Source organism: Electrona antarctica (genome assembly GCF_951216825.1).
Source record: "Electrona antarctica genome assembly, chromosome: 23".
In the NCBI taxonomy this organism is placed as follows: domain Eukaryota; kingdom Metazoa; phylum Chordata; class Actinopteri; order Myctophiformes; family Myctophidae; genus Electrona; species Electrona antarctica.
This window is the reverse complement of record NC_136804.1, coordinates 37,707,901-37,730,844: the sequence shown is the minus strand read 5'-3', so window position 1 is coordinate 37,730,844 and position 22,944 is coordinate 37,707,901. Positions and strand designations below refer to the sequence as shown.

At 46.4% G+C, this 22,944-nt stretch overlaps 1 protein-coding gene across 1 annotated transcript in view; it reads left to right on the top strand.

The window, feature by feature from the left end:
• Positions 1–22,944, top strand: part of LOC306916778 (laminin subunit beta-1-like) — a gene marked incomplete at both ends in the record, with an annotated part of 43,750 nt that overhangs the window by 9,266 nt on the left and 11,540 nt on the right. Inside the window, 13 exons of the mRNA XM_079494795.1 lie at positions 275–387; positions 921–1,000; positions 1,556–1,691; positions 2,561–2,719; positions 3,334–3,467; positions 4,971–5,091; positions 6,115–6,301; positions 8,552–8,695; positions 11,874–12,105; positions 12,749–12,912; positions 13,917–14,141; positions 14,905–15,122; positions 21,996–22,092. Of these exons, the coding sequence (XP_079350921.1) occupies positions 275–387; positions 921–1,000; positions 1,556–1,691; positions 2,561–2,719; positions 3,334–3,467; positions 4,971–5,091; positions 6,115–6,301; positions 8,552–8,695; positions 11,874–12,105; positions 12,749–12,912; positions 13,917–14,141; positions 14,905–15,122; positions 21,996–22,092 (2,010 nt within the window). The remainder of the gene's footprint in view (positions 1–274; positions 388–920; positions 1,001–1,555; positions 1,692–2,560; positions 2,720–3,333; positions 3,468–4,970; positions 5,092–6,114; positions 6,302–8,551; positions 8,696–11,873; positions 12,106–12,748; positions 12,913–13,916; positions 14,142–14,904; positions 15,123–21,995; positions 22,093–22,944) is intronic.

Here is a 22,944-nt window from a genome sequence, read left to right as displayed (position 1 = left end):
TTGGGCAGCTTGTACCTGTTTAATGTTTGTCTTCCGTTCTGTTACGGTGTGTTTTGGGCAGCTTGTAATGTTTAATGTTTCCGTTCTGTTACGGTGTGTTTAATGTTACGGTGTGTTTTGGGCAGCTTGTACCTGGGTTAGGGTTAGGGTTAGGGTTAATGTTTGTCTTCCGTTCTGTTACGGTGTGTTTTGGGCAGCCTGTACCTGGGTTAGGGTTAGGGTTAATGTTTGTCTTCCGTTCTGTTACGGTGTGTTAACGGTGTGTTTTGGGCAGCCTGTACCTGCCACCCACTGGGAACGCTGCCCGGAGGAAGTCCCTGCGATGCCGACACAGGAAAGTGTTTCTGCAAGCGCCTCGTCGACGGACACGACTGTGACCAGTGTCTGGTGAGGATCTGTTCCGTGACACGTGTGTGTGTGTGTGTGTGTGTGTGTGTGTGTGTGTGTGTGTGTGTGTGTGTGTGTGTGCGTGTGCGCGCGTGTGCGCGGGCGTGTGTGTGTGTGCGCTAGGGCATTCACTTCTAGTCATTTTTACTAGTTGACTAGTTTACTAGTCGACTAGTTGTTTAACTACCTATTATGTAAAAAAAAATATATATTTTTTGGAAATAAATGTGTGTACATTTAAAAACTGTACATTGGGGACTATAACTATAATCTACCTGATCTTGAGGCCTACAAAAAAATACTTTTTCTTTTTCTTATCAACTAGTCAACTAGTACCAGCAAGGTCAACTAGTGGATTTACTAGTCGACTAGTTGAATAGTGGACTAGTTGCTTAATGCCCTAGTGTGTGCGTGTGCGTGCGTGCGTGCGTGCGTGCGTGCGTGCGTGCGTGCGTGCGTGCGTGCGTGCGTGCGTGCGTGCTTCTATGCCGAGTATGTTCATCTGTAACTTCTATCGTTCTCTTCCTCTGCAGCCTCAGCACTGGGGTCTGTCCAATGACATGGACGGCTGCAGACCATGTGACTGCGACCTGGGCGGAGCCATCCACAACAAGTATGACTTATCCAATCACAATTTAGGCATTTAGCAGACGCTCCTAATGTAATTAACCAATCACATTAAACACTTCTGGGGGGGGGTCCGCTGGCCTAGCGGTCCAGGCGCATCATGCCACATATAGACTCTGGCCTGACAGCGCGTTGCGTGTTCGAGTCCCGTTCATGACGACCTTTGCTTTTGAGACTGATCAAAGATACCTCTCCCCTTCTCTCTCTCTCTCCCTCTTTCCTGTCAGTCATCACTTGAAACCAGTGGTGGAAAAAGTACTCAATTGTTTTACTTAAGTACCAATACTGCAATTTAGAACTACTTCGTTAAAAGTACGGAATTGAAAATGCACTTGAGTAAAAGTACAAAAGTATCGGCATCAACATGTACTTAAAGTACTAAAAGTAAAAGTACTCATTGTGCAGAATGTCCCATTTCACAAGTTCAAAATGAGTACAAAATCTATTGAAAATAGCAGATCTACAAGCTCACAATGCGTCGCAAAAATGTCTCTGTATTTACAGTATATACAACCTAGTCTCTCCTTCCTGTCCTCTGTAGTTGCGACCCCCACTCGGGTCAGTGTCTCTGCAGGGACCACATGTTTGGACGGACCTGTACGCAGGTCCAATCCGGCTTCTATTTCATCGCCCTGGACCACTACACCTATGAAGCAGAGGATGCCAAGCATGGACCTGTGAGTGTGTCTGTCTGTGTGTGTGTGTGTGTGTGTGTGTGTGTCTGTGTGTGTCTGTGTGTGTGTGTCTGTGTGTGTGTGTCTGTGTGTGTGTGTGTGTGTGTGTGTGTGTGTGTGTGTGTGTGTGTCCGTCCGTTACCAGCTAATCTCCGGCACCGTTAATCCAGTCGATGCCAAATGTTGCACACACACTCCCTGGATGCCAACGATGAACCTCTGCCCCAAAATTTCCAGAACGGCCTGTTATAGCGCCACCAGGAGGCCGACTTTTGAAAATCACATTTTTGGATATTACTCCTCCAGATTCTGTCCAAAAATCCCACAAATCGTTACACACTATCTCTATAGTCATGTGTTCAAGACGGATCTGTCTGATATTTCATATTCCATCCTAATTGGCTAACATTGGCTTTCAAAGTTTGCAGGATTCGCACCATTTTTAACAAAAAGCCTCAAATCATGAACGCAGCGTGCAATTTACGTGAAATCTTTCACAGACTTTCCTACTAGGCTGAGGAATATATCCCACCCTTTTCATATTGGCCTATTATAGCGCCACCAGGAGGCCACAACCTGCCCTGCCCTGGTGGAGACCTGTGCACTTTATCTAGTTAATTCATGGACTACTAACTAACTCCAATTCATTTCGCTCCTATGCCACCAAAATGTGGAACGCCCTACCACCAGTCATTAAGACATGCAAATCCCTTGACTCCTTCAAAACCGCTCTCAAAGGGCACCTACGGACGGCTGCAATTCGAATGCTTTATGGTGTCGTCCACTCACAGTTAACAGTTGTTGTATTGAGTTGTAGTTGAAATGTACTGTAATTCTGCAAACTGTTAATAAATCAATAAATCAATTTCCAGGGCGTGACCGTGGTCCAGAGACCCTACCCCCTGGACCGCAGCCCCACATGGACAGGCATGGGCTTTGTCAACGTTCCAGAAGGAGCCCACCTCGAGTTCACCATCAATGACATCCCCGAGTCCATGGACTATGATCTACTGATCCGCTACGAACCACAGGTTGACACACACACACACACACACACACACACACACACACACACACACACACACACACACACACACACACACACACACACACACACACACACACACACACACACACACACACACACACACACACACACACACACACACACACACACACACACCGCACACAGCAATGTTAGCAGACCTAGACACACCTCTTGCACTACTTGTACCTTATTCCCACAAGCCTATAGTCCCCTTTACTTTTTTAAATACTTTAAAAACATGAAAACATGTTTAATTTAAATTGCCAAAATAGCATAGGCTAGTAAATAGATCCACAGTGGTGATATTGAGACATATTGATAGAGCAGTATAGTCACAGGAAATGTTTCAATTTCAAGCAAATTTAATTATAGGCATCAAGGCCCGCCAAAACACATTTTGTTCGACTAAATCAACTGTAGATTTAGTCTTTAATCTTATGATATTTAGTCGACTAAAACTAGACTAACACTAAAACATTCAAGGTGACTTTAAAATGTGACTAAAACTAAATGAAAACTATTCAAGAGACTAAATGACTAAAACTAAAATCAAAATGTTCTGCCAAAAACAACTGCTGTGTTTGTGTCGCCCTGCAGCTTCCAGAGCAGTGGGAACAGGTGACGGTCAGAGTGGACCGACCCGTCTTCAACCCTCCCGACTACTACAGCCACTGCAGCAACTCCATACAGAGTGGGGACCACCAGTCAGTCTCCCTGCCACCAGGATCTAGGTCAGTAACTATGGAGACCACCCAGTCGGTCTCCCTGCCACCGGGATCTAGGTCAGTAACTATGGAGACCACCAGTCAGTCTCCCTGCCACCGGGATCTAGGTCAGTAACTATGGAGACCACCCAGTCAGTCTCCCTGCCACCGGGATCTAGGTCAGTAACTCCATCGGTCTCCCTGCCACCAGGATCTAGGTCAGTAACTATGGAGACCACCAGTCAGTCTCCCTGCCACCGGGATCTAGGTCAGTAACTATGGAGACCACCAGTCAGTCTCCCTGCCACCAGGATCTATAGGTCAGTAACTATGGAGACCACCAGTCAGTCTCCCTGCCACCAGGATCTATAGGTCAGTAACTATGGAGACCACCCAGTCGGTCTCCCTGCCACCAGGATCTAGGTCAGTAACTATGGAGACCACCCCAGTCGGTCTCCCTGCCACCAGGATCTAGGTCAGTAACTATGGAGACCACCCAGTCGGTCTCCCTGCCATCGGGATCTAGGTCAGTAACTATGGAGACCACCAGTCAGTCTCCCTGCCACCAGGATCTAGGTCAGTAACTATGGAGACCACCAGTCAGTCTCCCTGCCACCGGGATCTAGGTCAGTAACTATGGAGACCACCAGTCAGTCTCCCTGCCACCAGGATCTAGGTCAGTAACTATGGAGACCACCAGTCGGTCTCCCTGCCACCAGGATCTATAGGTCAGTAACTATGGAGACCACCAGTCAGTCTCCCTGCCACCGGGATCTAGGTCAGTAACTATGGAGACCACCAGTCGGTCTCCCTGCCACCAGGATCTATAGGTCAGTAACTATGGAGACCACCAGTCAGTCTCCCTGCCACCAGGATCTAGGTCAGTGCTTCCCAAACCTTTTCATGTCAAGGACCCCAAAATGGACACAAATTACCCCCACGGACCCCCATTTGAAGAGATATGCCAGGGAGTCAGGCCCCCCCCCCCCCCATGCATAAGAGAAGACTTTTATGACATGATTCAGTGTCATAAGTGATCAGTGTGACATGCATTAGGCTACGGACCCCCATTTAATGGCATTATTTATATCTGCGACCCTGATTTATATCGTAAAATCACTGTTAATTTAACTCTGGGTCCGTTTGGTTCCATTTGTACACAGAGTTACAGACCCATAAGGGTCCATTCGGTTTATCATCATTTAGTTGGGGACCCCCTGGAACTCCCTCAAGGACCCCCTGGGGGTCCCCGGACCCCACTTTGGGAACCACTGTTCTAGTTTCCGTTCTCTGTAAACAAAGTTCACCTAGTGATTACAGAGACCGTCCTTTTAACCGTAAGGTTGCGATGCTTCAACACTCTGTGACAACCAGGCCTCTCGTCAAAGACACTTTGGAGAGTGTAGATGTAAACCTGCCTTTCTCTTTCACAAACTTGTGTCAACACACACACACACACACATACTGCACGCAAGCACGCACGCACGCACGCACGCACGCGCCTTTTTGTAATAAACGTTTCTGTTTCAGACATGTGGTGCTGCCGACGTCCGTGTGTTTGGAGAAGGGCCTGAACTATACCGTACGTGTCAGTCTGCCGCTCTACTCCTCGGTCAGCGAAATCCAGAGCCCCTACACACTCATCGACTCGGTAAGCTTAACCCCAGAGCCCCTACACACTCATCGACTCGGTAAGCTTAACCCCAGAGCCCCTACACACTCATCGACTCGGTAAGCTTAACCCCAGAGCCCCTACACACTCATCGACTCGGTAAGCTTAACCCCAGAGCCCCTACACACTCATCGACTCAGTAAGCTTAAACCCAGAGCCCCTACACGCTCATCGACTCTGTAAGCTTAAACCCAGAGCCCCTACACACTCATCGACTCAGTAAGCTTAAACCCAGAGCCCCTACACACTAATCGACTCGGTAAGCTTAAAGCCAGAGCCCCTACACACTCATCGACTCGGTAAGCTTAAACCCAGAGCCCCTACACACTCATCGACTTGGTAAGCTTAAACCAAGAGCCCCTACACACTCATCGACTCGGTAAGCTTAAACCCAGAGCCCCTACACACTCATCGACTCGGTAAGCTTAAACCCAGAGCCCCTACACGCTCATCGACTCAGTAAGCTTAAACCCAGAGCCCCTACACACTCATCGACTCGGTAAGCTTAACCCCAGAGCCCCTACACACTCATCGACTCAGTACGCTTAAACCCAGAGCCCCTACACACTCAACGACTCGGTAAGCTTAACACACACATTTAAATTCCTCTATTTGAATCCATAAAATACACATTATCAAGAAGGGCACAAATATGTTTAAATTTCTTCTGATGTCCCACACACTCCAAGCAACATGAATCCAAACAAGCCCGAAATGTACAGAATGTAAGCAACACATGAACTTCACAGTCAACTTTGGTCATACACTTCAGTCTGTCATATTACCGACACCAGAGAAACATCAGTGGTAAAGAAACCAACTTCTCCAAATAGATCGACGCACGCACGCACGCACGCACGCACACACACTTATAAATCCATCAAGATCATTACGGATTCCTCAGTTCAACTGTCTCCATGTTTGTTATTGAGGGAAAGAGAGTCTGTGTTTAGAATGTGGTGTTTATATATAACCCCCCCCCCCCCCCCCCCTCCCCCCCAGCTGGTCCTGATGCCGCGGGTGAGGGAGCTCAAACTGTTCGACGACGTGGACAGCGAGGGGGCGTGGGACACGTTCCAACGCTACCGCTGTCTGGAGAGCAGCCAGAGCGTGGTCAAGAGCCCCATGACGGACATCTGCAACGACTACATCTTCAGCGCCTCCGCGCTGCTCCACCAGGGTGCCATGGGTACGTAGTAAAAACCTGTATACACCAGGGGGGCGCCGTGGGTACGTAGTATAAACCTGTATACACCAGGGGGGCGCCGTGGGTACGTAGTATAAACCTGTATACACCAGGGGGGCGCCGTGGGTACGTAGTATAAACCTGTATACACCAGGGGGGCTCCATGGGTACGTATAGTATAAACCTGTATACACCAGGGGGGCGCCGTGGGTACGTAGTATAAACCTGTATACACCAGGGGGGCGCCGTGGGTACGTAGTATAAACCTGTATACACCAGGGGGGCGCCGTGGGTACGTAGTATAAACCTGTATACACCAGGGGGGCGCCGTGGGTACGTAGTATAAACCTGTATACACCAGGGGGGCTCCATGGGTACGTATAGTATAAACCTGTATACACCAGGGGGGCTCCATGGGTACGTATAGTATAAACCTGTATACACCAGGGGGGCTCCATGGGTACGTATAGTATAAACCTGTATACACCAGGGGGGCTCCATGGGTACGTATAGTATAAACCTGTATACACCAGGGGGGCTCCATGGGTACGTATAGTATAAACCTGTATACACCAGGGGGGCTCCATGGGTACGTATAGTATAAACCTGTATACACCAGGGGGGCTCCATGGGTACGTAGTATAAACCTGTATACACCAGGGGGGCTCCATGGGTACGTATAGTATAAACCTGTATACACCAGGGGGGCTCCATGGGTACGTATAGTATAAACCTGTATACACCAGGGGGGCTCCATGGGTACGTATAGTATAAACCTGTATACACCAGGGGGGCTCCATGGGTACGTATAGTATAAACCTGTATACACCAGGGGGGCGCCGTGGGTACGTAGTATAAACCTGTATACACCAGGGGGGCTCCATGGGTACGTAGTATAAACCTGTATACACCAGGGGGGCGCCGTGGGTACGTAGTATAAACCTGTATACACCAGGGGGGCACCATGGGTACGTAGTGTAAACCTGTATACACCAGGGGGGCACCATGGGTACGTAGTGTAAACCTGTATACACCAGGGGGGCGCCGTGGGTACGCACAGCACTTCTGGGACCCGGGTGTGTCCCTGACAGAGTCTGCTTGCTGGATTTATTGTGTCCTTGACCGACTGTATACAACAGAACCTGTGTTTATCTGACGTGGTATTTCCGTGTTTCCGTTTTTCTGTGATTCTCTCCCTCCTTCTGGCCCCTCTGCCCCCCCCCCCCCCCCCCCCCCCCCATCCCTCTCCCTCCTTCTCAATTTCATTGTTGTTTCTGTCGACAAAAAATGTTCGTCGACTACCTTTTTTCACTGACGAAATCTACATGGAAAACTAAGCTATGGTGACTAAAACTAAGACTAAATGTACTGACAATTTCGTCAACAGCTAAAAACTAGACTAAAATGCTAGGAAGGGGACTACTGGACAAGAAGTCATTTTACACTTGGTTGCATGCTGAAAATAGCAGATCTACAAGCTCACAACGCGTCGTTGTGAGCTTGTAGATCGGCAATTTTCAGCAAGTGTAAAATCAGTCATTACGACGGCATCAAGGCCCACCAAAATACAGTTTAGTCGACTAAATCAACTGTAGATTAATCGTTTACCCGCCAGGAACATAGGAATTTTAAAACGTAGAATCTTGTAGCCTGCCACAAACGGAAAAGCCGTTTTAACAGCGATGTATTCATTAATGCATGTTTTAATACGATCGTATCGGAATCTACCGTCAGTTAGCTTTGTTATGCTTCTGACACAATGGGCGCGGCCATTTTGAAAATGCGCGCGCATCCACTAACATCGCCGGCTCTGTTTTCAGACGGCTTTATCTCACAGAAGCGACATTGCAGAGGACGCTTTGTCCCAGACAAGAGTTTTCAACGGCCTGTAGCAGGCGCTGTGATACTCGCGGTCCACTTTTTCCACCACCGACCGAGAGAACGAGCACCAGCTTCGTCAACACACACGGAATGGTTTCATAGTAAAATAGTAAATATTACGGATATTTGGCTCTTCAAAGTAAGTGTCACGCGTGATTAAACCATGGCAATACGCAATCGAGGGATTAATTAATGGCGGCAGGCTAAGAGTTAAAACTAGACTAACACTAAAACATTCTAAAATGTGACTAAAACTAAATGAAAACTATTCATGACTACCACTAAAATAAAAATGTTCTGCCAAAAACAACACTGCTCAATTTCCATGTCCGTCCCTTCTCTCTCCCCCTTCCCCCCCCCCCTTCCCTCCAGCGTGCCAGTGCGACCCCCAGGGGTCCCTCAGTGCGGTGTGCGAGCCCAGCGGCGGTCAGTGCCGCTGTCGCCCCAACGTGGTCGGCAGGAACTGCGAGCACTGCGCTCCGTCCACCTTCCTGTTCAGCCCGGCCGGCTGCAGACGTGAGTAGTCTCACGTAGCCAGACAACTATTCTACAATCTCCGAATGCTATATAGAGTCTGGAACTATAGCCCCCATGAGCTGAGTAAGGAATGCTATATAGAGTCTGGAACTATAGCCCCATGAGCTGAGTAAGGAATGCTATATAGAGTCTGGAACTACAGCCCCATGAGCTGAGTAAGGAATGCTATATAGAGTCTGGAACTATAGCCCCATGAGCTGAGTAAGGAATGCTATATAGAGTCTGGAACTATAGCCCCCATGAGCTGAGTAAGGAATGCTATATAGAGTCTGGAACTATAGCCCCATGAGCTGAGTAAGGAATGCTATATAGAGTCTGGAACTATAGCCCCATGAGCTGAGTAAGGAATGCTATAGAGTCTGTACCTACAGCCCCATGAGCTGAGTAAGGAATGCTATATAGAGTCTGGACCTACAGCCCCATGAGCTGAGTAAGGAATGCTATATATAGAGTCTGGACCTACAGCCCCATGAGCTGAGTAAGGAATGCTATATAGAGTCTGGTCCTACAGCCCCATGAGCTGAGTAAGGAATGCTATATAGAGTCTGGACCTACAGCCCCATGAGCTGAGTAAGGAATGCTATATAGAGTCTGGACCTACAGCCCCCATGAGCTGAGTAAGGAATGCTATATAGAGTCTGGACCTACAGCCCCATGAGCTGAGTAAGGAATGCTATATAGAGTCTGGACCTACAGCCCCCATGAGCTGAGTAAGGAATGCTATATAGAGTCTGGACCTACAGCCCCATGAGCTGAGTAAGGAATGCTATATAGAGTCTGGACCTACAGCCCCCATGAGCTGAGTAAGGAATGCTATATAGAGTCTGGACCTACAGCCCCATGAGCTGAGTAAGGAATGCTATATAGAGTCTGGAACTATAGCCCCATGAGCTGAGTAAGGAATGCTATATAGAGTCTGGAACTATAGCCCCATGAGCTGAGTAAGGAATGCTATATAGAGTCTGGACCTACAGCCCCATGAGCTGAGTAAGGAATGCTATATAGAGTCTGGAACTATAGCCCCCATGAGCTGAGTAAGGAATGCTATATAGAGTCTGGACCTACAGCCCCATGAGCTGAGTAAGGAATGCTATATAGAGTCTGGAACTATAGCCCCATGAGCTGAGTAAGGAATGCTATATATAGTCTGGACCTACAGCCCCATGAGCTGAGTAAGGAATGCTATATAGAGTCTGGACCTACAGCCCCATGAGCTGAGTAAGGAATGCTATATAGAGTCTGGACCTACAGCCCCATGAGCTGAGTAAGGAATGCTATATATAGTCTGGACCTACAGCCCCATGAGCTGAGTAAGGAATGCTATATATAGTCTGGACCTACAGCCCCATGAGCTGAGTAAGGAATGCTATATATAGTCTGGACCTACAGCCCCATGAGCTGAGTAAGGAATGCTATATAGAGTCTGGACCTACAGCCCCATGAGCTGAGTAAGGAATGCTATATATAGTCTGGACCTACAGCCCCCATGAGCTGAGTAAGGAATGCTATATAGAGTCTGGACCTACAGCCCCATGAGCTGAGTAACAGAATGCTATATAGAGTCTGGAACTATAGCCCCATGAGCTGAGTAAGGAATGCTATATATAGTCTGGACCTATAGCCCCATGAGCTGAGTAAGGAATGCTATATAGAGTCTGGACCTACAGCCCCATGAGCTGAGTAAGGAATGCTATATAGAGTCTGGACCTACAGCCCCATGAGCTGAGTAAGGAATGCTATATAGAGTCTGGACCTACAGCCCCATGAGCTGAGTAAGGAATGCTATATATAGTCTGGACCTACAGCCCCATGAGCTGAGTAAGGAATGCTATATATAGTCTGGACCTACAGCCCCATGAGCTGAGTAAGGAATGCTATATATAGTCTGGACCTACAGCCCCATGAGCTGAGTAAGGAATGCTATATAGAGTCTGGACCTACAGCCCCCATGAGCTGAGTAAGGAATGCTATATATAGTCTGGACCTACAGCCCCCATGAGCTGAGTAAGGAATGCTATATAGAGTCTGGACCTACAGCCCCATGAGCTGAGTAAGGAATGCTATATATAGTCTGGACCTACAGCCCCCATGAGCTGAGTAAGGAATGCTATATAGAGTCTGGACCTACAGCCCCATGAGCTGAGTAACAGAATGCTATATAGAGTCTGGAACTATAGCCCCATGAGCTGAGTAAGGAATGCTATATAGAGTCTGGACCTACAGCCCCCATGAGCTGAGTAAGGAATGCTATATAGAGTCTGGACCTACAGCCCCCATGAGCTGAGTAACAGAATGCTATATAGAGTCTGGAACTACAGCCCCATGAGCTGAGTAAGGAATGCTATATAGAGTCTGGAACTATAGCCCCATGAGCTGAGTAAGGAATGCTATATAGAGTCTGGAACTATAGCCCCATGAGCTGAGTAACGGAAGCTGCCATTTCCGTTCACAAAAATATATTTTAAAATATCTTTAGAGCTCATTTCTTTATTTCCTTTTCTGCTAAGCAACAAGCTATATATGCTGAGATGATTTCTATTTATATTAGGATAAATGTGTACGACTGTAAAGATGAAACGGAAGCGCTTTATAGTTTACTCATGACTGTATGATGAAGCGTTTGGAAATCGCAGAGGCAACAGTCTGGTAACGCGAGACTAAGACGTGAGTGACGGGTCAGCAGGGTCAGAGGTCAAGAATGAAGGGACAAGTCTGAGGAGTGACAACTTGCGTGTGTCCACATGGAAGTGTGTTATCCCTGCCTAAAGTCCTAAACTTAATGACACTACTGACAGCCAGGTGGAAGTTATTACGTGTGCTCAGTACAAACTGATGTCCCAAAATGTGTCCGCTGAGTTTAACTTTGCTTTATTCTCTGCAGTCATTTTCCTATACAACATACAGATAAAATAATACGAAAGAAACGTTAACAAGCACAGGCGACCAGCCCTCCTGAACACAGTGGAAAACTGTTAGCCTCTTCCGTCCGCCACTGGCAACACCTGATTAGCAGCCTGGTTAAATACCTGGGCTGGCCTTGACATTGACCAAGCTGCAGTGACGTTGTCAATCAGTAAAACATTAGGTCATAATGGCTCTTACACCTGTGTCAAATGTCCATAATATGTCTCCCTTCCACACACACACACACACACAGCTTGTGATTGTGACCCGCGCGGGTCGCTCAACGCCTTCTGCCACGAGGCCACGGGTCAGTGCGAGTGCGTTCTGGGCGCCACGGGGCGCCAGTGTACCCACTGCCTGCCCGGGTTCTGGGGCTTCCCGCAGTGCCGGCCCTGCCACTGCAACGGGCACAGCGAGTACTGCCACCCCCAGACCGGAGAGTGCCAGGGCTGCAGAGACTTCACCACGGGACACAACTGTGAGAGGTACGGAGCAGTGGGTTCTACGCTAGACTAGTAACCGCTTGTGACCAGATTTGACTGAGAGACTACCATCGCGCAACCTCCAGCTTTTCACCAGAGGAGAAAAACTCCAAATGAGTTAATAGCACAGGCAGACTCTTCACATACTAGAGCATGTCTGAAATAAGTGTCAGAGCTGAAATCGACATGTAAATATGAAATAAATGCTTAAACATGTAGCTAGTGGTAGTGGATTCATGAATGTACTGTATGTATATTGTATATAGACAATATTTTAGGCCAATAAAAAAAAATACCAAATTTCCCACTCCACACCCCCGGCTGCCAGACTACATATATATAATATAAAAGGTTAAAATTGTGAACGTGCTGCTACGAGGTAGGCAACAGAGAAACCGTAGTCTGTTACCTCATGTGTGCACAATTAAATCTGATTTACACCAAATATGTGGAAACTAAAGAATTCCAAATTGTGTACACATGAGGTAACAGCTGGTGCTACTGCTACTTGAGTAGAAGCATTCCTCAAAGTATCTGTGCCAGGTGTGTGTGTGTGCGTGCGTGCGTGCGTGCGTGCGTGCGTGCGTGCGTGCGCATGCGATGTTCTGTATGTGTTTATGTTCAACCACTCCCTCCTCCCCCCCAGGTGCCTGGGTGGTTACCATGGCGACCCAGAGCTGGGTTCGGGCGGGCACTGCCGGCCCTGTATGTGCCCAGACGGGCCGAGGAGCGGGCGGCAGTTCTCTGAAGGATGTTACGAGCTGGAGAGAACCCAGCAGCTGGTCTGTGTCTGCAGCCCTGGATATAAAGGTACCAGTGGTACTCAACCTAGGGCATTATTTCTTTCCTGATTTTGTAGGCCTCAAGATCAGGTAGATTATAGTTATAGTCACCAATGTACACAGTTTTTAATGTACAAATATAATATATTTTTTTGAGTGGTGTAAACCACTCCTACAACTGGCTTTGTTAGTCTGTGCAGAAAAAATGAGCATGGTTGCTATGTTCACCCTGTTCACCCGGGTGTGATTTCATTACGTCAGACATGATTTTTGATGAATTGAACAAGGTGGACCCTCTTGTAAACAAGTGTAATGCTTAATTGGGTCATCCACTCACAGTTAACAGTCTTTGTAGAGTTTGTGCTTGAAATGTACTGTAATTCTGCAAACTGTTAATACATATTTCAATCAATCAATCAATTCACCTATAACGGTTTTGTTGTTCCATTACTCTCTCTAGGTGCCAGGTGTGACCAGTGTTGACCTGTTTATTACTCTCTCTAGGTGCCAGGTGTGACCAGTGTTGACCTGTTTATTACTCTCTCTAGGTGCCAGGTGTGACCAGTGTTGACCTGTTTATTACTCTCTCTAGGTGCCAGGTGTGACCAGTGTTGACCTGTTTATTACTCTCTCTAGGTGCCAGGTGTGACCAGTGTTGACCTGTTTATTACTCTCTCTAGGTGCCAGGTGTGACCAGTGTTGACCTGTTTATTACTCTCTCTAGGTGCCAGGTGTGACCAGTGTTGACCTGTTTATTACTCTTTCTAGGTGCCAGGTGTGACCAGTGTTGACCTGTTTATTACTCTCTCTAGGTGCCAGGTGTGACCAGTGTTGACCTGTTTATTACTCTCTCTAGGTGCCAGGTGTGACCAGTGTTGACCTGTTTATTACTCTCTCTAGGTGCCAGGTGTGACCAGTGTTGACCTGTTTATTACTCTCTCTAGGTGCCAGGTGTGACCAGTGTTGACCTGTTTATTACTCTCTCTAGGTGCCAGGTGTGACCAGTGTTGACCTGTTTATTACTCTCTCTAGGTGCCAGGTGTGACCAGTGCTCCCCCGGTCACTCCGGCAACCCCCAGGTGCCCGGCGGCCGCTGTGCGCCGTGCCAGTGCAACAGCAACATCGACATGCACGACCCGGGGTCCTGCGACGCCAGCACGGGCGCCTGCCTCCAGTGCCTGTACCACACGGAGGGCGACCGCTGCCAGCAGTGCAGGCTGGGATACTACGGCAACGCCGCCAACCAGACCTGCAGGAGTGAGTAGAATATACCAGTCCACTACTAACCACTAGGCATGTAACGATATATCGACATATATCAATATTAATCCCGACGATATGAATCGATTTAATAAAAATAAATTAAAAAAAAAGTACAGGGTCCCTGGCATATCTCTTCAAATGGGGGTCTGTATCGGGGGCTAATTTGTGTCAATTTGGGGGTCCTTGACATGAAGGACATTGGACAAACATTGGAACTATCCCATTGAGACAAAGTGGGGCGCTACGGGCTATAGTTCCAAACATTGGAACTATCCCATTGAGTCAAAGCGGGGCGCTACGGGCTATAGTTCCAAACATTGGAACTATCCCATTGAGACAAAGCGGGGCGCTACGGGCTATAGTTCCAAACATTGGAACTATCCCATTGAGACAAAGCGGGGCGCTACGGACTATAGTTCCAAACATTGGAACTATCCCATTGAGACAAAGCGGGGCGCTACGGGCTATAGTTCCAAACATTGGAACTATCCCATTGAGACAAAGCGGGGTGCTACGGGCTATAGTTCCAAACATTGGAACTATCCCATTGAGACAAAGCGGGGTGCCTATGGGCTATAGTTCCAAACATTGGAACTATCCCATTGAGATAGAATGAGCACTTCCACATTCCATTGTTACATTGGGAGTCAACGCTAGTGTCGCCACTCTCTTACAAGATTACTCTGGTATACACGACACGTGCACCGCGCCCGCCAGCCAGGCTAAACGCTACCACCATGTGTCTCTCTACCCGCAGGGTGCATGTGCTACTCGGTGGGCACCGCGCCACAGGCGTGCCCGTCGCCCAACGACTGCCAGTGCAACCTGCACAGCGGGCAGTGTGCGTGCCAGCCCAACGTGGTGGGGCAGAACTGTGACCGCTGCGCCCCGGACACCTGGGACCTCGCCAGCGGAGCGGGCTGCAAGGCGTGCCTCTGTGACCCCAGCCACTCGTTTGGGTCCACATGCAACGAGGTGAGTGAGAGGCATGCTGGGAATTATTATTAACAGGTCGTTTCGAGGAAGCAATCTGATTGGTTGAAACAGCCTTCTAGCCGTGGTTCAAACGAGCACCACTCCACACCTATAATCAAAACAATGAATTCAGCTGCTCTGTTCTCCCAGAGCGCAGCAAACTCGGTGGCTAGGCTAGATTTTCTTAGTTTTAAGGGTAACTGTTGTATAATTGCAAGATTACACGAGAGGGTGTGGTTTAACGTGATGATTGCCACTTCAGTGATGCTTGCGGAACTCGACTACGTCTCGTTCCTGACCGCATCCCTGTCGTGGCAATAATCACGTTAAACCACACCCTCTCGTGTAATATTGCTTAATTCAACTCCACGCGGTGGAAGTCCTGGGTGTTTATTTAACCCGTTCTGGACGAGAAGAACCCCTTTTGGTGTTTTAAGCATTATGTTATACTCTATTGAAAAATAGCAGATCTACATAGCTCGTAGCCCGGCACCGAGTGCCGCGCTACGAGCTATGTAGATCTGCTATTTTTTATTTGTTTTATTTTTGGGGTCCTTGACATGAAATACTTTGAGAACCACTGATATAGCAGCAGAGATTTTTCAGAAATCTGTCTGTCTGGTTTTTGAGTGGTGTAAACCACTCCTACAACTGGCTTTGTTAGTCTACGTGTCTGTTTGTCTGTCTGTCTGTCTGTACCAAAAAATTAGCATGGTTCCTATGGTCACCCAGTTCACCCGGGTGTGATTTCATTACGTCAGACATTACGTCAGACCACAGCTGATCAGTCTATATAAGACCTTACACCACTCAGTTCACACGGGTGTGATTTTCTTTTTAGAATCCTGCAGGTCTAAATGGGACACAAATGGATAAATGAACACTGAGGGTTTTACTGCGTATCGGACTTAAAAAAGAACCAAACTGTTGTTGTCGTATTATCGGAATAATCAGAACCCATTTCTAGGACCTTTAAAATCAGTACAACTCAGCCGTGAGCATATAGTGTGTACCAAAATCTCCTGAAGGGGGCATTATGTGTCACGTGGTAGCGGCCGCCATACTTGTTAAGTTGTTGGCTTGTCTGGTTTGTTTACATTGAGCGACTATCCAGTGTGCTTGTATACGTTATTTTTTTAAACTGACCTCACAATGGTGCAGACTTGCTCAGTAAATAAGTGCCACAGCAGGTCACGTCGAGGAAATGAGCCAGAAAACAGAATTAGATGTTCAGCTTTCCAGCATGGAGACAGCATCAAGGAACCCAGATTGACGAGTTTACAAAAATACGTAGAATGGCTTGGATCTCGGCTGTACGGCGCACGGGCGCAGAGACATAACGTTCAACAAAGTATCTAAGCACAGCCGTGTTTGTTCACAACATTTTCCTTGTCCTTGTAATGTATTTGGGCCCGACGTTCTTTCTATCCATCCTGGTGTTGGTTCACTATGTTGTCGCCAAGAACGAGCTCAATATTTACAAAAACATACCACCGTCACGTCACTCTATTCTGAGTGAATTGAATGCCCACGAGAGGGCCGTCCCTAGCTTTTCAGACGCCGCCCTCCTCTTGGTGACGTACACGTTTTCACACACTATATAGTCAGAGCACAATTCAATTCTCATTCGTGGGTACTTGCCTGGTATCCCGAGTCTCTTGGCAGGTTTTCTCCACTGTAGGTAAATCCACATCTGGTCAAACCGAAGGTAAATCCACATAATGGGAGGCTGGGAGCATGAATGTAATCTACGTGTGGGAAAGTAATCCATCATAAAGAGACTATATAGACCGACTAGGCCAGCACTGCCTTAAATCGACTCAAATGTTACAATCCTTGCTCCTTGGAAATGTTTCATGTGATTTTTTTGAGTATATATATATATATATATATATATATATATATATATACACACTGTAGGACAGACTTAAGATAGGCTACAAACTAAAGGGGTACAGGGAGAAATGGTTACATAAAGTCAAGACACGGTAGCGATCTCCAAACACAAACAGTCTTGTGTGTGTGTTCATGTTTTTCCCCACTAAGCTGCATCCCTCTCTGCTAATCAGTGTTGCAGCTGATTCCCATCTCCTCCCATCAGTCAGGTTGCCCAGGTAACCACACCCAGAGCCATAGAGGAAGACAGAGTTACGACAAGTCCGTTCACTTCATGGGGCTTCAGTCCAATGGCGGCTCTCCTACATAGACTTCTATTGAGCGTGGGGACAACCAACTGGGTCCGGAAGTAGGCAGAAATGCATTGGACCCAGGCGGCAACAGCCCAGCTTTAATGATCTTAAATCCCTTTATTTTAGAATGTTTTGTAGTAATAGTACAATATAAACATTACAGAGACTGTAGTTGTCACTGTACAATACTTTAAAACAGTTGGCATGTTGCACACATGCCTAAAATAGCTCTTGTTTGCGCCGCCCTCGTTGAACACAATGTATTTCCAACTCCAGCTTGTCTCAGTTCAGGCTGCATGAACAGCGCTCGATCGCTCGGCTTCTGCCCCCTCAATGTCCTAACTCTTCTATTAGATGGCTCTGCCCACACCATCCTGGACTGATCAACCTAAACTATCTTCATTTGACCGTGACAATATTTCCATCTCCCACAATGATATTCTCAGTCTAGTCTATTGACTGGCATCCAGATATTTAATTAGGTCTTGTAATAATTGCTGCATGGAAAAAACAGCGATACAGTTCTGTGGCGTCTCTAACTCATGTACTGATCCAGGCCCTGTTCTGTGGCTGTAACTCATCTACTGATCCAGGCCCTGTTCTGTGGCGTCTCTAACTCATGTACTGATCCAGGCCCTGTTCTGTGGCGTCTCTAACTCATGTACTGATCCAGGCCCTGTTCTGTGGCGTCTCTAACTCATGTACTGATCCAGGCCCTGTTCTGTGGATCCAGGCCCTGTTCTGGTGTTGATTTATAGATGGTTGATATACAGACCTCAGCTGTCTGGACTCGGAGAGTGTTGCATTATGCAGACGGCCATATGCAGCTGCCCTGCAAACACACTCCCACTGTCCACACACTGGATCCTTCCACTGGTTCTCAACCTGTGGGTCGGGACTCCCAGGGGGGTCCCCATGTAATTTTATTTTATTTTATTTTATTTTATTTTATTTTATTTTATTTTATTTTATTTTATTTTATTTTATTTTATTTTATTTTATTTTATTTTATTTTATTTTATTTTATTTATTTATTTATTTGGGATAACTAATACATCTAATACATAAAACAAGACAAAGACCATTACTGTATTACATGTAATTAATTACATTATTAATGTATAATTAATATATTAATAATTATTATAATTATTATTATTAATTACATTACTGCATCAACAGTAATCAACAAACTACGATATAAAAATCACACCCGTGTGAAGTGAGGGGCGCCCTTATCATCGTACGTCATCATGACGTAAAATAGACACTATAGTCTATTTGCTCAGACACTATATGACGTCAAATTGTCCATGTCATTGTCAACGGGAATTTAATGTTTGTGTGGGACTAAGTTTGTGCTCACACACACACACACACACACACACACACACACACACACACACACACACACACACACACACACACACACACACACACACACACACACACACACACACACACACACACACACACACACACACACACACACACACACACACACACACACACACACACACACACACACACACACACACACACACACACACACACCAAAAGCTGGATAAAGGAGGGGCTAGCACCCCTCAAAAACTATAGTCAAACATTGGCCAAGTTGTCAAATAATATACGATAAGCTTGTAGATCGGCTATTTTCACAATATTTATCTGTGGTCAGTCAAACAAAATGTGTGGGGAGGGGGTTGGGGCAGCACATTTCTATTTTAGTTTTAGTCATAGTCTCTTGAATAGTTTCCATTTAGTTTTAGTCACATTTTAGTCACCTGGAATGTTTTAGTGTTAGTCTAGTTTTAGTCGACTAAATATCATAAGATTTTAGTCGACTAAATCTACAGTTGATTTAGTCAAACAAATTGTATTTTGGTGGGCCTTGATGGCGTCGTAATGACCGTTTTTTTCACTTGCTGAAAATAGACGATCTACAAGCTCACAACGCGTTGCGCTGCGACGCGTTGTGAGCTTGTAGATCGGCTATTTTCAGCATGCAACCAAGTGTAAAATGACTTATACTGGATCTCTTGTCCACTAGTCCCTTCCTAACATTTTAGTCTAGTTTTTATTTGTTGACGAAATCGTCACTATATTTAGTCTTAGTCATCGTAGCTTAGTTTTCATTTAGTTTCCAGTTCGTTTTCGTCAGTGAAAAAAAGGTAGTCGACGAACATTTTTCGTCTTAGTTTTAGTAGACGAAAACGACACTGGTTCAAATATGATTATTTTGCGGGGGTCACGACCTGTAAAGTTTACGAACCACTGCTGTAATGGTGCATGGTAAAAATCCTCAGCGTTAATTCAATCATTTGTAATTCTTGAGAGTGTAGAAGTGTAACCAAATGGACCCGTGATAATGCTCAGTATTTTACGGTGTACTGTATATATACTGTATATATGCAGAGACACTTGGGGTTCTGTGTTTTCTGGCTGCACTCCATATTCCAGGAAGGAAGTCTCGGAATACACTGTGGGATTTATACTGAACACACATTCTTTCACCAACGAAGGAGGAAACCCCTTCAAACTGTTAACGGACATTATGTCCACAACACATGAACCCATTATGTCCACAACACATGAACCCATTTCCACCTGAGGACGATTCTACAAATGTCTTCTAAATCCTGACTGTTTTCTCGAAAAAAACCCCATGTTTCTATGTCAGTGTGTGCTCAAACATTTTCATGTCAAGGACGGAAGGACCCCAAGAATTATCTGTAATTGGCCGCCGACCCCCATCTGAAAATATGTTGTTCCAGGCAGGAACCCCCTCCCAGAAGCAAAGATTTGAGTTAAAATGTTCACTCTGTAACACTAGATATATTCAAACATTCAAAAATAGCAGACGTACAAGCTCGTAGCGCGGCACTCGGTGCCGCGCTATGAGCTTGTAGATCTGCTATTTTTCAATAGCTAATGCTTAAAACACCAAAAGGGGTTCCCCGTCCAAAATGGATTAATAGAACATTAGGTTAAAAGAACAACTAAAGTGAACAACGTGGCATCTATTCTACACTACAGTGTTCATCTTTCACACGCTTCCCTATTTCTCTCTTATCATTTTTATCCCATGATTTTTTTCACCCAGACCCCCCTTTTCTTTTTGGTTCTGAGCTCCAAAATTGGTGGGAAAAACTAGACCTATATTCAATTGTTTATAGGATCAATACAAGTAAATTGGCACACTAATTAACGTTCCAATTGTGGAGCTCTGGCTCATGGACTAAGAAGTTAAGAACCATAAAGAACTGAACCGGTTCCCATTGGGAACCAACCGGTGGCAAAGGGGCCCCCAGTGTCAATTATCTAAAAAAGTTAAATCCTGTCACAAAGACAGAGTCAACCAGGTGCTCGATGGAGGTGGAATACAAGTTTCAAAGTAAAGTAGGTGCTTCAAAGATCAGTGGGACTCAAAAATGTTTAAGAATGAGAAGAGGGATAAAACATGTTTCGACTCCAAAAGAGTCCAAAAGAGTCTTCATCAGGGCAGGTATCCATCCCCATTTTTAAAACATTTTTGAGTGCCGCCTTTTCTCTAGTTAAATCCTGTTTTAATCTGCATACATTGTTGTTAGTGAATAAAACACAAACTGCGGTGGTTGTAGTTGATCTAACCACTCTTGTATCGAGACATTTAGATCCCGTGGACAGTTAGGAGGAGGTATTGCGTGAAATTATTGGTCGCGTTACTAAACGTTCCTGTTCTCCCTTTGAGCTTCTTAGTGGGTTCTGTATTTATGAGCATTGTATGTCTGTCCTGTTTTTTGTTGTGTATTGTTTTTGTTACTGGCAGAGCTGTGTCACTTATTTTGCCTCTTGTCTTGGCCAGTTCACACTTGTAAAAGAGACTTCAGTCTCAATGTGGTTGAGAAAAAGAAAGGTTAAAAAAAAAATAATAATAAAAATACACAGCAGGGAAATATCCTGTCTTCCCACACAAGTTCTTCATTATGGGAAATGTGGGTGCAGCTTTCCAGGGCAGGCACATTGGCCGGTAGTCCAAGTCTGGCAGTGTGCCGCGGGTTCGACTCCCGATCCCGACGGCCTTTACTGCCTGTCACTCCCCCACCCCCCCCCCCCATCTCGCTCCCCCATTTCCTGTCAGCCTGCTGTCTGTCTCTCTATAAAAAATATAAAATAAAGGCGAAAGCCGCAAAAGAAAAAAAAGCTTTGAATGAATGCTCATTTACTGACATGTAGCGGTGACTTATATTTAGCGCTGATGTTTCTTGTATGAGCTGACCTGGTGTTGATGTTTCTTGTATGAGCTGACCTGGTGTTGATGTTTCTTGTATGAGCTGACCTGGTGTTGATGTTTCTTGTATGAGCTGACCTGGTGTTGATGTTTCTTGTATGAGCTGACCTGGTGTTGATGTTTCTTGTATGAGCTGACCTGGTGTTGATGTTTCTTGTATGAGCTGACCTGGTGTTGATGTTTCTTGTATGAGCTGACCTGGTGTTGATGTTTCTTGTATGAGCTGGCCTGGTGTTGATGTTTCTTGTATGAGCTGACCTGGTGTTGATGTTTCTTGTATGAGCTGACCTGGTGTTGATGTTTCTTGTATGAGCTGGCCTGGTGTTGATGTTTCTTGTATGAGCTGACCTGGTGTTGATGTTTCTTGTATGAGCTGACCTGGTGTTGATGTTTCGTGTCTCCCGGTGTCTGCAGGTCACCGGGCGGTGCACGTGTAGGCCTGGTTTCGGAGGGAGGACATGCCAGGAGTGCAGGGAGCTCTTCTGGGGCGATCCGGAGGTCAAATGTCATGGTAGGTGATGACCGGATGGCTGGCCAATCATCTTGACCCCGCTGGGCTATACGAGACACAGAAGATCACATCGGTTCACCTGGCTCCCAAAGTGGGGTCCGGGGACCCCCAGGGGTCCTTGAGGGAGTTCCAGGGGGTCCCCAGGACCCCCAGGGGTCCTTGAGGGAGTTCCAGGGGGGCCCCCAGGGGTCCTTGAGGGAGTTCCAGGGGGTCCCCAGCTAAATGATAGTTTTGGAACCAAAATGGACCCTCATGGGTCTGTAACTCAGAGAGTGTACAAATGGTTTGGTTCCATTTGTACACTCTCAGGGCAGTATTATGCGTGTCTTAAGTAAAAGGTAAAGGTCTTATTACTTAACTTAAGACCTGGAGGCGTGATCAATGCCATTTGGCTATTCTGAGTGGCCAAACAGCATTGACCACGCCTCCAGGTCTTAAGTTAAGTAATAAGACCTGGTACTTAAAACTGGTTTATGGCCAGTGACGTAATTGACGTAATGAAATCAATAAATCCCTTATGGCCACTGACGTAATTGACGTAATCGATTGATTCCCAATAATCGGGAGCTTATTGTCGCAAAATTTAGCATTTTTTAGCTAATTTGGCTAACGGCCGATGTAATCTTCCTAAAACCGGCCGAAAATCCGCGTGTGCACGGTCGATCGCGCACGCGCGTGATCGCGCATGCATCGCTGCGTAAAATGCGATGTTTTGGGCTTGATTAGAGCTTAATTTGACTTAGTTATGAAAATTACGATGATAGCTTAGCATTCCGGACATCTTTCATTGTGGCACACTAGCAAAGCTACTGCCGGATATTTTGATCCTAACCGGATGTGGTCATCGTTCAC